General features: G+C 45.9%; 1 protein-coding gene across 1 annotated transcript in view; it reads left to right on the top strand.

Moving 5' to 3' along the window:
- The window catches only part of LOC129169731 (membrane-associated phosphatidylinositol transfer protein 2), a 49,185-nt gene that overhangs the window by 16,186 nt on the left and 19,116 nt on the right, over positions 1-13,883 (top strand). The window contains exons 2-6 of the mRNA XM_054756414.1: positions 5,224-5,362; positions 11,367-11,581; positions 11,648-11,769; positions 11,853-12,086; positions 12,963-13,301. Of these exons, the coding sequence (XP_054612389.1) occupies positions 5,285-5,362; positions 11,367-11,581; positions 11,648-11,769; positions 11,853-12,086; positions 12,963-13,301 (988 nt within the window). The 5' untranslated portion in view covers positions 5,224-5,284. The remainder of the gene's footprint in view (positions 1-5,223; positions 5,363-11,366; positions 11,582-11,647; positions 11,770-11,852; positions 12,087-12,962; positions 13,302-13,883) is intronic.

The following is a 13,883-nucleotide window of genomic DNA, read 5'->3' as shown; positions in this document are numbered from 1 at the left end:
GCTGCAAGCAAGCAGGCTGGCGCGTGTGTGGGCAGAATGTGGATCATCTGTCCTCCGCCGGAAGCTTCCCTGAGCAAAGCGCAGGCGGCCGATGACAGGAAGCAGGCGCGTGGCGAGGAAAGGTGTTTTTCACCACCAGCTTGATATTAATAGCGCCACATGTTGATGATTACGTTAGCGGGCGTGTCTGCCCACGCTCACATGAACCCTCCCCCTGTGCGTGCGTGCGTGCGTGCGTGTGTGTGTGTGTGTGTCTTTTCCTTTGTAATTTCCTGCCTCCTTACTCTAATGCTAACCTTATTCTAATGCTAACCTTACTCTAATGCTAACCTTACTCTAATGCTAACCTTATTCTTGCCAAATGAGTGCATTTATTGATTCCAATAAAAGTATACATTTATTTTTGTCCAATTAGGATGCTGTATATGATGATGATGATGATGATGATATATAAATAAGGACTTTATTCATGTCATGTTTAAATAACCTTACAGTCACTTCCTATCTTTGATGTCATTCTTGTTTCGGGTTCATTTTGAGGCGCGCTGCAACTTTTTAAAATATCTCAGCCAGCTGCTTGTCATTCTGTGCACGACGCAGGTGAGCGCTGCAAAGGCGGCACCGGTGGTGGAGGAGGAGGTCACGACCCCCCACCTAACAGATGTGTAGCCGTTTTTATTTTTAGAGGGGCTGTCGTGCATTTAGGACGGAAGTACTTCCTGTGTGCTCATCTGTACAGCTGGTCTGTTTCCTGTTCGCTTGGTCTGTTTCCTGTTCGCTTGGTCTGTTTCCTGTTCGCTTGGTCTGTTTCCTGTTCGCTTGGTCTGTTTCCTGTTCGCTTGGTCTGTTTCCTGTTCGCTTGGTCTGTTTCCTGTTTGCTTGGTCCGTTTCCTGTTCGCTTGGTCTGTTTCCTGTTCGCTTGGTCCGTTTCCTGTTCGCTTGGTCTGTTTCCTGTTCGCTTGGTCTGTTTCCTGTTCACTTGGTCTGTTTCCTGTTCACTTGGTCTGTTTCCTGTTTGCTTGGTCTGTTTCCTGTTCGCTTGGTCTGTTTCCTGTTCACTTGGTCTGTTTCCTGTTCACTTGGTCCGTTTCCTGTTCGCTTGGTCTGTTTCCTGTTCGCTTGGTCTGTTTCCTGTTCACTTGGTCTGTTTCCTGTTGGTCCTGGGAAGATGATCCAGAGGATGAGTGACAGGTGGAAGAAGAAGAGGAAGAGGCTGCAGCCTCGACTTGCTGCATCACAACAAAGTCCACAAATCAGGCTTCAGCCTCGTGCGTTTCCACGGCAACAGAGCCTGCTCTGTCACAGGGACGGGGAGGGGAGACAGTGAGAGAGCGAGAGAGAGGCGGAGGGCAGGAAGACGGGGAAAGGAGCGTCATAGCAGAGATGAAGAGCTTCTTCTCTCATTTGACCAGCGCCAGCGTTTAAAAGAAGGGAGGAGGAAGGGGGGGACGGCGTGTGTATCGGGGGCGGGGATGCGGGTTGACCGGGGACGCGGCCGCCCTCGGGACCGGGAGGTGTCTCGGATCTCAAGAGCGTCATCGGATGGGTCTCTGGGTTTAGATGACACCGGCCTGAGGAGGTAACGCTAACACCGTGCTGTCAATGGACGGGCACGCCCAAATAAGGAGGGATGGGGCGTGGGGGTGGGGCATGCAGGATGAATTCCATGTCTGTTGCAGGATGTTTGTCCACTCAAAGTGCTTGGGTTGTGTTTGCTTGACTTTTCAGGATTCCACACACGGGATTCAAAGCTTAACTTCACTTCAGATGAAAGGTAGCGTAAACACGAGTTAGCTTCCGTATCGTAAACGCCAGCAAATATCAAATATTCTATACAATTCATCAAGCGTTACATTTTGTTATGATTTGTGTTGAACTCTTTAATCACATCAATCACCACAATTAGTTTTTCAACTAAAATGTCTACTAAGAATAATAAAATCATGTGATGTGTCATAATATCACAACGCAGTATTTGTAACTGGGCCTGTCGCCATAACCATCAATCATCATCCATAATCGACGCTATCGGCAGCATCTTTTCATGGTTGTCCTGACAGGTGTAATTCACACGTGAGCCACTAGGTGGTAGTGAAGTATAGTGCGCGTGTTTGTATGTACGTATGCTGCTGTTGACCATCGAAGACGTTGGAGATCAACCACGTTGTTGTTGTTCGTGTTTCACGGAAACATGCCGATGACCTGGCGTAAAGCCGATGCCGCATAAGCGCGCTGCATGTCTTTTGCAATGTAGCGAGGACGCCGTCTGTGAGCGCGCACTGTTTTGTTTATATTTACTTTGCCTCAGTAAGCGTCGACTGCCGGGACGAAGGCTCCGCTGCCCGAGGCACCTCCGTCCGTGTGGGTCACCTTGTTTGTTCTGTTTAAAACCCAAATGTTCCCACACCGGGGCTGCCGGCAACCATGTTGTTTGTTCCCTTTAAACAAAGGCAGTAGTTAGCGTAAGATTCCTCTTATGGAAGCTAAGGCGCAGGGCAGTGATAGTAATCTGCCACTGACACTGCGTTCATTATATTGACTAACCCGAACAGCACACACTCTACGCTGGTAAAATAAGTGGAAAAATGTAAACAAAGAAAAGAAAAGAGCAGTACCAGGCTGGCTTGTGGGATTGATTTGGTGTTGACTGGCATGGAGATGCTTTCCTGGCTAAGCCCTCATTGGCTCACGAGAGACTTTCTCTGAGGTTTGGCTTCAATTAAAACTCCAATTTCCCACACTTCCTTCTTCTCAGAATGCTTTCATGCACTCTGTGGGAAAACCGGCCTGCACTCCTGAGGGATCCTTCTTTCCCATGCGGCTTCTCCCAAAGTGATGAGGGAGCAATGAAGCTCATATCTCCATGTGAGAGCTGACAAAAACACAAACAAAGCTTTCCTCTAGCATAAAATGAAGGTTTAGTAACTTTGCATAATCATTTCTCTAATTGTTTCTTTTTCTGACATGCTAACGTGCTACCTATTTAGCATTTAGCATGTAAACAAACACCCGGTCTTGTCGAAACGACAACTTGAGTCTGCTTTTTGCTATCATGTTATTTTGCTAAATAACATGATAAACATCAAAACAACCACACAGTTCGTGCTGAATCATTAGCTTAACTACCAAGCTAGCTTGTCCACCAGTTTGTTTGGCAACAAAACACATTTCTCTCAGCGGCTACTTCTCTTTTTGGAAGTAAAATCAATAAAACGTAATATTGATGAAGTCCCGACCCACCAGGCTGAACTAGCAAGCTAGCGCAGGCTTGTTAGCTAACTAAAATGGATTTTCTGCATTTAAATCTGCATGGTCTAGTTCTCTAATTGTTTCCTTTCCTAACATGCTAAAGTGCTACATATTTAGCATGTAAACAAACATCTGGTCTTGTCTAAATAACAACTCGAGCCTGCTGTTTGATGTGATTGTTGTTTTTCAGGTAAGTAACATGATAAATATAAAAATAACCACACATTTTTAAGTGTGTCAGGTGTTTCATATGACCAAGCTAGCTTGTCTGCACATTTGTCTCAGAGGCTACCCTGTTGGTTATTCTAATGGTTTGACATCTTTGATGCTTTTTTGAAGTAAAATACATCAATAAAACGTAATATTGATGAAGTGCCAACCCACGAGGCTGTAATAGCCAACTAGTACAGGTTTGTTAGCTAACTGAAATGGATTTTCCGCATTTAAATTTGCATGGTCTAGTTTCTCTCGATTTTAGGTTTATGATCTCTTTAGTAAGTGATAACACCATGAAAGGCTTGACTGGAGCTTTACTTTAGCGCAAAATGGAGGTTTAGTAACAAGATTGGACCTTTGTATACTCATTTGACTAATTGATTCCTTTCATGACTTGCTGAAGTGCTACCTATTTAGCGTTTAGCATGTAAACAAACACCTGGTCCTGTCTAAATTACAACTCGAGTCTGCTGCTTGATATGATTGTTGTTTTGCAGGTAAGTAATGAATGATAAATATAAAAATAACCACACATATTTAAGTGTGTCAGGTGTTTCATATGACTCGTTAGCTTAGCTACCAAGTTAGCTTGTCTGTACATTTGTCTCAGATGCTACTCTGTTGGTTATCCTAATAGTTTTAAGTCATTTTTCAAGTAAAATCCACAAATAAAAAGTAATATTGATCAAGTGCCAACCTATGAAGCTGAACTAGCTAGCTTGCACAGGTTTGGATTTTCCACATTTAAACACATCCACATGGTCTAGTTTCTCTCAATTTGAGGTGATCTCTTGAGCAAACAATAACACCATGAAAGACATGACTGAAACTTTAATTTAGCGTTTAGTTACAAGATTTGGCCAGGCAAATCTGATGACTCAGCAAGCTAGCTTGTCCGCTGTAAAACACAGCCCTTTAATCAAAGGTAGGTTAATTTGATATTTTTAAGGCACTTTTTGGAAGTCAAAAAGTAAGTAAAACGTAATATTGACGAAATAGCAACGTATGAGGCTGAAGTAGCTAGCTAGTGCAAGTTTGTTAGCTCGCCAGGGTGGCTTTTCCACGTTTCAGGATTTTGTCTGTTTTGGGTGTACGACCTCTTTTGTTCAGGATAACATGATTGTTTTATGAGTTTCCTTACCTCCTTCACCAAGTACATTTATCAAAAATAGCTCTCATGGAAATTTCCCCCGTTGGAGCGCTTGCACATTTTTAGCGGCGTTTATGTCACATGACAGCTGAGCTGGTGGTTTCAATAAAGCTGCCGCTGACAAATGTAAGCGTATATAAAAATACTCTCGTTAAGTGGTCATTTGAGCTCATGTCTTCCATCTGTGGATAAACACAGAGAAGAGCTAGCTAACCCAAACACAACTCCATCGATATGGAGAATGGCCGCTAATAAGCCCAGGGCGGAATGACGAGGTCGCTGTTGTCACGTGAGCCTCGGCGCCGCGTGACGGCTCGCGCTTCGTTGACGTGGTCGAGAAGAGAAGAGGCCGGTGCTTCTTTTTAAAGACCGGGTCGGGTTGTCGCGCTTGACACGGCGGTTCATCGCGGCCGCAGCGGGACCAGAGCTTTTTGTCTCGCTCTTCACACGAGGTGAGATTTAGGTTGCCAGGGGATTTCAGCCGTGTTGCCAGGTCAGAGGATTACCTTGTCATAGATCCGTGGGAGGGCGGCGCAGGAAGTGGCCGGCGTGAAGGACTCTAATCCCGCCTGTGTTTCCCTGACTTTTTCCCCACCGTCGTCCCGCAGGCGCCAGCGATGACTCCTGTCCCGGTTTCCCACTGAGAGCCTGCCGTGTCCCAGCGCCGCCATGCTGATCAAGGAGTACCGCATCCCCATGCCCATGAGCGTGGAGGAGTACCGCATCGCCCAGCTCTACATGATACAGGTGAGTCGCCTCCTCAGGCCTCCGCCAGGGTGCTTCCTAACGCATGCTACTGACCCCCACAGGACTGGAGGGGGAAAAGTACCGGCAGCAAGCTGGTCTTTCTTACACGCCCTTGTTTACGTCTTATGTATGCCGTTGCGCTAGCCACTAAGCAAAATATAAGCCTGTTTGATGGCTAATCTTTTTTAGCACTGCTAATGTTTCTGGTGGCTCTCATAGCAGCGTGACACGAGCCGCTAAGCTAGGCATTGCGTGTCGTTGTGGTCCATAACCAGCAAAATGCACGTTTACTATTGCAAATCTCGCTCACGCAGGAGCTACTCAAAACGTTGTGGAGGGGCGGGGCATAGCGCGCCATTACTGCCTCCTAGAGACCTGGAGGAGAGAAGCCTCAATTACAACCTCGCGCTCGTATCAACAGGAAGCTCATTAACCGCACACATTCCGTCTACGGTATGTGGCGTTACACCCGGCGCGGAGCTAGCTAATGAGACGCAAAGTGCTAGTTTGGAGGGCATGTGATGGTGGCGTGATTCTCCAGGCTCTCACAGCATCATCACGTGAACATTTTGTTAGGCCGCCTCCAGGATGGGAGTGGGGAAGCATCACCAAGCAGGCCTGAAAGGAGCAGAAGATGCTCGTTGATGAGTGGAGATCATTCCACAGCTTGAGCAGTTGACTGTCATGGCGTCACTGCCTCCAGAAACACCAAACTACATAAGACACACATGTCCCACACATGTCCGCTCCCTCCCTCGCCCCGTTTCCCTCCCCGCTCTTCACTCCGCGTCACGGCTCGCTGCCGGTTGCCCCGGTAACGGGTGACATCAGCAGCAGCTTCCATCGTTCGGGGTCCATGTTGCCACGGCAACGGGACATCCGGCTCCGGATGCCGCCGTGCGCGGACGCACACGCACCCGCACCGAAAGTTCCAGACAACAAAGACGAAAGGTGGCAAAGACGCCAGTGGCCTCCTGCCTGCCAGGATGATTCCAGGCCACACCCTCTTATCTGCCACATGGCAAACGCCTCCCCGCTTCTTACCCCTCAGCCTCCATCACTCACCAGCCACTTGGTTGGGTGCATCATTGGCCAGGAGGCGTGCGTGTTTCACCAAAGGTCAAGTATTGTTTTGCCTTGGTCGAGCATGACGACGTCCAACCCGAATGCAAGGAGCAAGTGAGCAAGGTCCTTGAAAGTGCTTCCCTTCATGCAATCATTCCATGAAAACATCAAATCACTCTGAAATCATCGCATCAAATTCCATAAATCATTCCATCAAGGAAAAAGAGGAAGTCACAGTTGAACAGACGATTGTCGACTGCTCCAGATGTTGGCGGCACTAAAGTGAAACGCAGCCTCACCGTGTCTAGTCCTGACTCTGGGCACCCGCAGGAGACGCCTGCCCGAGCTTCTCAGGGCCTGAGATGGTTTAAGTGGCTCCAACATGTCAGAGATGTTCTTTGGCACAAGACTTGTACCAAGCAGAGCAGTTTTGAATTCCATTCTCCGAGCCACAAGAAGCCAGTGCAGAGACCTGAGTCCTGGAATAATACGCTCATATTTCCTGGTTCTAGGCAGGACTCGAGCAGCAGCATTGTGGATGCACTGCAGCTGTTTTGCAGCTGGTTTAGAGCGGCCGCTGGGAAGGCTAGTAGGACAGTAGTGTGGCCTGCTGCGACGCTGTTACTGATTTCATGAGGCTGTTCAAGTTCACATCTGAGTGCCTCATTACCCCCTGATTTCTAACCTGATGATGAGGTTTTAGAGAAAGAGTCTCAAGGTGGCTGATAACACCTTCTCTTTGTTCCTGTGGGCCAAGACAATCATTCCACTTTTGTGTGAGTTTAGCTGGAGAAGGTTGTTTGCATCCACACGCTGACCTGTTTGACGCAGTGACCAAGTCCATCTGCAGGGCCGTGATGGGCGGACATCTGAGTGTGGTCTGCGTAGTTGTGGGAGGACACGTGGCAGCTGCGTAGTAGCAACGCTAGCTGGAAGCATACAAGCTTTTCTAAGACTTCTTCAGGAATGGCGGCTTTGGTAAGATAGTTGTTCAGGCCTGAGGCATCAAGACTGCTCTTCTCTTCATGACAGCAGTTTGGAAATGTTCCAGTCTGAAAGTGAGATGTTAGCAGATGCCTGAGTTGAGGTCGCAAACTGCTCGGCACAGAAATCTAGTGGCTAACTCATCAAGGCAGCACGTCGATGGATGATCTCTTCCACTGTTTAGTCAGCTCCAGGTGTCTAGCTGCCTGCTCAGCACACAAATCACATTGAGGTGGTGGTACACAGGTTTTCTATGTCTTATTTTCTCTTATTATGTCTACCATATTGGCTAATAGGAGTGTAAAGGTGCCTATAGGGGTGTTGTTTCATGTCTAGAGGTGTCTAACAAGGTAAACATGTATTTAGAAGGTGGTAAATATGCTTTCTATGTGTTATTTTTTGGACAAACATGACCTGAAATGGCTGAAATATTGAAAGTGTTGATATGCTGAGTGGAGAATCAATTTGGGTACTGTATGTGGCATCTGGCTAAGACAGCCAATAGCAATCATCTTCAATTCCTATCCTTATTTACACCAAGCAGGACCAATGTTGTGGCAGGAGCCAATCAGAATGAAGCAGGGTGGAGCTTCTTAAAGAGACAGCACCCTGTTTACACCATGAGGACATGTTGCTTCAAGTACACTAAGTCCCCAACTAAAGAACACAATTGGTTCCAGACGACCGTTCTTAAGTGGAATTGTTCTTAAGTAGGGTAAAAGGTAATATTACCAATGATATAGGTACTACATGTACGTGTATACATATACAGTATATGTGTATGTATGTTATCACCAATGATATAGGTACTACATGTACGTGTATACATATACAGTATATGTGTATGTATGTTATTACCAATGATATAGGTACTACATGTACGTGTATACATATACAGTACATGTGTATGTATGTTATTACCAATGATATACATAGGTACTACATGTACGTGTATACATATACAGTATATGTGTATGTATGTTATTACCAATGATATAGGTACTACATGTACGTGTATACATATACAGTATATGTGTATGTATGTTATTACCAATGATATAGGTACTACATGTACGTGTATACATATACAGTACATGTGTATGTATGTTATTACCAATGATATACATAGGTACTACATGTACGTGTATACATATACAGTATATGTGTATGTATGTTATTACCAATGATATAGGTACTACATGTACGTGTATACATATACAGTATATGTGTATGTATGTTATTACCAATGATATAGGTACTACATGTACGTGTATACATATACAGTACATGTGTATGTATGTTATTACCAATGATATACATAGGTACTACATGTACGTGTATACATATACAGTATATGTGTATGTATGTTATTACCAATGATATAGGTACTACATGTACGTGTATACATATACAGTACATGTGTATGTATGTTATTACCAATGATATAGGTACTACATGTACGTGTATACATATACAGTATATGTGTATGTATGTTATTACCAATGATATAGGTACTACATGTACGTGTATACATATACAGTATATGTGTATGTATGTAAATATGAGTTTGGATGCAGTAGTAATATTAAACCAGGATCATTAATGGAAAAAACAATAATAAAAGTGATATAATAATACGTAATGATAAATGTTATTTACCTTTGAAGAGGAGTGGTCGAGTATACGTCGTTGTGGAGGAGGAGGAGGAGTTATTGCAAAAAAGGACAAATGGTGGTGGTGGTTAGACTCCTCTTTGCACTGCTAGTGGATGCCATTGGTACAGAAGTCTTCACATGTTCCATCATTCCAACCTTGCCTTTGTAAATTGTTCCTATGGTTGAGCGATTCACTCCATTAGCACGCGCTACATTCGCCATTTTCTCACCACCGTCCAACTTCCTGATGATGGCCACCTTCGTTTCCATAGAAATTGTTTGATGTTTCCTGCCACTACTACTAGCACTAGCACTCGCTTGATCAGCCATGATAACGGATAACAAACGTCTCTGTAAAGTATGAATGGGGTACAAACGGTGTTCTCCGACATGTTATCAGCGTCAAGTGCAGACCAACTGAGAAAGATCGCACGAGAGGGATGCTGCTACCCACCATTCGTAGCGGCGGAATGGCGAGCAATACAAAAATAGCACCTTTGTATTTCGAAAAAATTTAAATGACAAAATATGGCAATTTTCAAAAAAAATCTGGAAAAAAAAAGACCAGTTGCCTTGTGTTCGTATCTACGAGCACTCACACGTCGGATGTTCATTAGTAGGGGACTTAGTGTACTCATGAATTAGTCAGTGTCTATTTGTGGTAAATGAAAGCGTGACATGATGAATGAGATGTACTTGTTGAAGTCTCTGTTGTGTCAGAGTATCCATGTTTGCACTGACTCGCCAAAGCCAAGTCATGTGAGCTGCAGTGCTCTGTAAAAGCTAAGCGTTCAACCTCTGCAGCCAGCAGTGTGTGTGTGTGTGTGTGTGGGGGGGGGGGTGTGTGTGTGTGTGTGTGTGAGGTGAGGCCATGCTGTCATCTCAAACCTGGTGTTAAAACAGGGCTCGGGCTTAGCGGATCAGGCTTTGGCGGCTCCGCCATCTGCTGCCTTGAGCAGGGAATCATGGTACATCCTGTCCACCACAACACACTAAAACTGCTGCACACCCTCGTGAGCTTGTCTTACACATCATGTGAGCTCCATCATAACAGCAGCATCAAGAGGTTGCCTACAGCCACAGCTGGTAATGCCAGTGTCGTTGCTTCTGGTGACCGCGTCTTACTTCCTTGGTGTTGGTTGATTGCAGGTCGAGTGTTTGCATCCACGCTCGCATACGGAAAAAGCAAAGGATGGCAGGGCCACTTTGATAGTTGACGTTTTGTAAAGCAGCCCGTGTAGATGTGCTAAGAAGTTACAAAGATAGAAAGAATAAACAGCCTGCAGCTCAGCTTTGGCATAACAGAAGTGAAAAAGCCTTTTATTCATATCAACGTTTATCCTGAAATTACACTATTTTGCTTATTTTTCCATTTTAGTTGTTGTCGGGTTTTTTCAACATTTACATCTTCTTTTTCCTGTAGTCTTCTGACTTTATTCCTATCATATTTTCACTTTATTCTCAGAATATCATTTTCCAAAACTTGGAAATCCATTCTTTGTTTTCTTTTGTCTCTCGTAATATTGCAACTTCAGAAATGAACATCTTCATTCTTCTGAAAATGACACGTTTCCCTCCTAATATAATGACTTGATTCTTGTAAAATGATGACTTTTTTTCTGTAATGATGACCATTTTTCCTTGAAATATGATGACTTTATTCTCCTAATATTTTGGACTTTATTCTTGTAAAATTCGAACTTTTCCCAACCTAATTTCCCAAAGATGTGCAACTTTATTCTTTGTTTTCTTTTGTCTCTCATCGTTTTAAAAAATATTTTGACTTTATTTTTTTGAAAATGACATGTTTTTCTCAATAATACTATAACTTTTTTCTCCTCATGGTTTAAATTTATTCTCATCATGTATCGTGTTTTTCCCAACCTAATTTTCCAAAATTTGCACGGTCATTTTTTGTTTTCTTTTGTCTATGATAACACGATGACTTCAGAAAATAACATCTTTTTAAAAAAGTATTTCAACTGTATTCTTCTGCAAATGGCGTGTTGCTCCTCATCATGTCCTGACTTTATTCTCCTAAAATGATGGCTTTTTTCCCGTAATCCTGACATTCTTTCCTCGTCGTGTGACGACTTCATTCTCCTAATATTTTACATTTATTCTCGTAAAATGAGTGCTGTTTTTTTCCGTCTTTGGCTGTTGTTTTTTTGTTTCATCGTATTTCTAGAATGTGCCACACACCCGTGGGTTCATTGAATCGGGGCGTTCACTGGAGCGTTTTGGGCACGTCAGTAAAGTACACGTGCATCGCCATGCTCACACGCGTTTTGGATACGCAGAAAAAGAGCCGTGAGGAGAGCTGTGGCGAGGGCAGCGGTGTGGAGATCCTGGAGAACAAGCCCTACGAGGACGGGCCCGGAGGCTCGGGTCAGTACACGCACAAGGTGTACCACATCGGCAAGCACATCCCGTCCTGGTTCTGCTCCATACTGCCTCAGGCCGCCCTGCGCGTGGAGGAGGAGTCGTGGAACGCGTACCCCTACACACGGACCAGGTGGGAGGGCATCACACGCACCAAACGATGCCAAACGTGATTGGAAAGAATATTTGTCCTCCGCAGGTACACGTGTCCATTCGTGGAGAAGTTCTCCATAGACATTGAGACATATTACATGCCGGACACCGGGAACCAGGTGGACATCTTTAATCTGTCCTCTGCAGAAAAGAGACAGAGGACAGTAGGTGAGTCTGTCAGGGTCTGGTGGGACCAGCCCGGGTCAATCACGTAGGTATTGACATAAGAATATGAATCACTTCCCTCGCAGACCCCATCGACATCGTCAAGGACTACATCCCACCCCACGAATACCTGGCGGAGGAGGACCCCCGACTGTACCAGTCAGTCAAGACCAAACGAGGTCCGCTGTGCGAGGACTGGATCGAGGAGATCAGTCGGAGCCCCGGCCACAGTTCGGTCATGTGTGCCTACAAGCTATGCAAAGTGGAGTTCAGATACTGGGGCATGCAGTCCAAGATAGAGCGCTTCATCCACGACGTGGGTAAGTGCAAGACAATTCACACCCACCCACCCACCACTGTCCCCAAACTGAGGAGTAGCTTTCCTGTATGCAATCCCACTTCTGACACCATTACATCAACTCTTTTGCACAGTAATCCCTCGCCACTTCACGCTTTGAATTGTGTGTCGTCAAATCCAAATATAAGGCATTGACAAGAGGTTGTGGTGATGTGTCGTATTGTACGCTGGCCACTAGAGGTCAGTAATCTTACTGTAATGTTGGCTGAGACACACAAGCACCAGACTTTAATTGCAGCTTTCAATGATCTCGCAACAGCCACAATAATCCCTATCATGGTCTACTGTTGCCGCCGTAACCCACGCCAGGTTAAAGTCAACTCTGAACCCCCGACCTCACTTCCTGTCTGCTCCCCTAACACTGGAACACATTTACAGCCACACACACGAGCATAAGTCTTATTTATGTCTTCTTTTGTCTTATTATGCCTACTGTACTATATTGGGTGATAGGAGTGTAAAGGTGACTATAGGGGTGTTATTTCATGTCTAGAGGGCTCTAATCATGGTAGAAGGTGATAAACAGCTTTTTTGTGTTCTAACTACCAAAATATTCCATTTATAAATAAGAAATCCTACTTTGCGGAAGTTGTGTGTGGAACCAGTGGAGCGCAATAAGGGAGGGGTTACTGTGCTGACTCAGCTCCCATGCGGTCCCTTTGTCCCGTCAGCACAAATGAAACGGGTCTGAAAGCATCTTGTAATTCCAAAGCTTTTACAAGCACTGTTAATTGTCCAGCCGCCAACATCCTGGCTTCGTTTGCCAAAGTGCTGCCAGGCTTGATGTTGGATGAGTGTAATTGGGATTGTTGTGATTCCCCCACCCCGCCCCTGGCAGGCCTGCGTAAAGTGATGGTTCGAGCCCACCGGCAGGCGTGGTGCTGGCAGGACGAGTGGTACGGCCTCACCATCGAGGACATCCGGCAGCTGGACCTGGAGACGCAGCTGGCACTGGCCAAGAAGATGGCCCAGTACAGCCTCAACGACGAAGCCGGCTCTGATGGCAACGGATGCTTGGCCGGCCGGGACCAGGAGCGGCGAGGCGATGTGGGCGTATCCGCCGCTGAGGCCGAGGGAGGCGGGGCTCAGCCGGGAGGCCCGCCGGACGGTCGAGGAGAGCTCACCAAGCAGTGGTCCACATCTTCCCGCTCCTCCAACAGATCATCTAAGAGAGGAGGTCAGTTAGTTGTTGTCATTGCAGGAAGTAGCGCGACTGATTCTTCCAAAGGTCATGGTGGATGCTCAGGCTGCGGCTCACTTTGCATTTTTAGGGGATTGGCGTGGCAACGGCCGCACGGTGGTCTTGTGGTTAGCATGTTGGCCAACACAGTCACAGTCTGGAGATGGGAAGACCTGGGTTGGATTCTCCCTTGGGCAATTCTGTGTGGAGTTTGCATGTTCTCCCCGTGTGTGGGGGGGTTTTCTGGGTACTCCGGTTTCCTCCCACATTCCAAAAACATGCATGTTAGCTTCATTGGAGACTCTAAATGGTCCATAGGTATGAATGTGAGTGTTTGTCTATATGTGCCCTGCCATTGGCTGGCCACCAGTCCTGGGTGGACCCCGCCTGCCGCCCGAAGGCAGCTGAGATAGGCTCCAGCATGCCCCCCCACCCTAAAGAGGAGAAGCGGCATAGAAAATGGATGGATGGATGGCGTGGCAACACTGGAAAGTACGGCATCATGCTGAACCACGCCAAAACAACATCAGCAAACGTTCTCACACGAACACGCTCGTAAATCACAAAACTCTTCAAGAC

Source organism: Dunckerocampus dactyliophorus, chromosome 17 (genome assembly GCF_027744805.1).
Source record: "Dunckerocampus dactyliophorus isolate RoL2022-P2 chromosome 17, RoL_Ddac_1.1, whole genome shotgun sequence".
NCBI classification, from domain to species: Eukaryota; Metazoa; Chordata; class Actinopteri; order Syngnathiformes; family Syngnathidae; genus Dunckerocampus; species Dunckerocampus dactyliophorus.
This window is presented reverse-complemented; position numbering and strand designations above follow the sequence as displayed.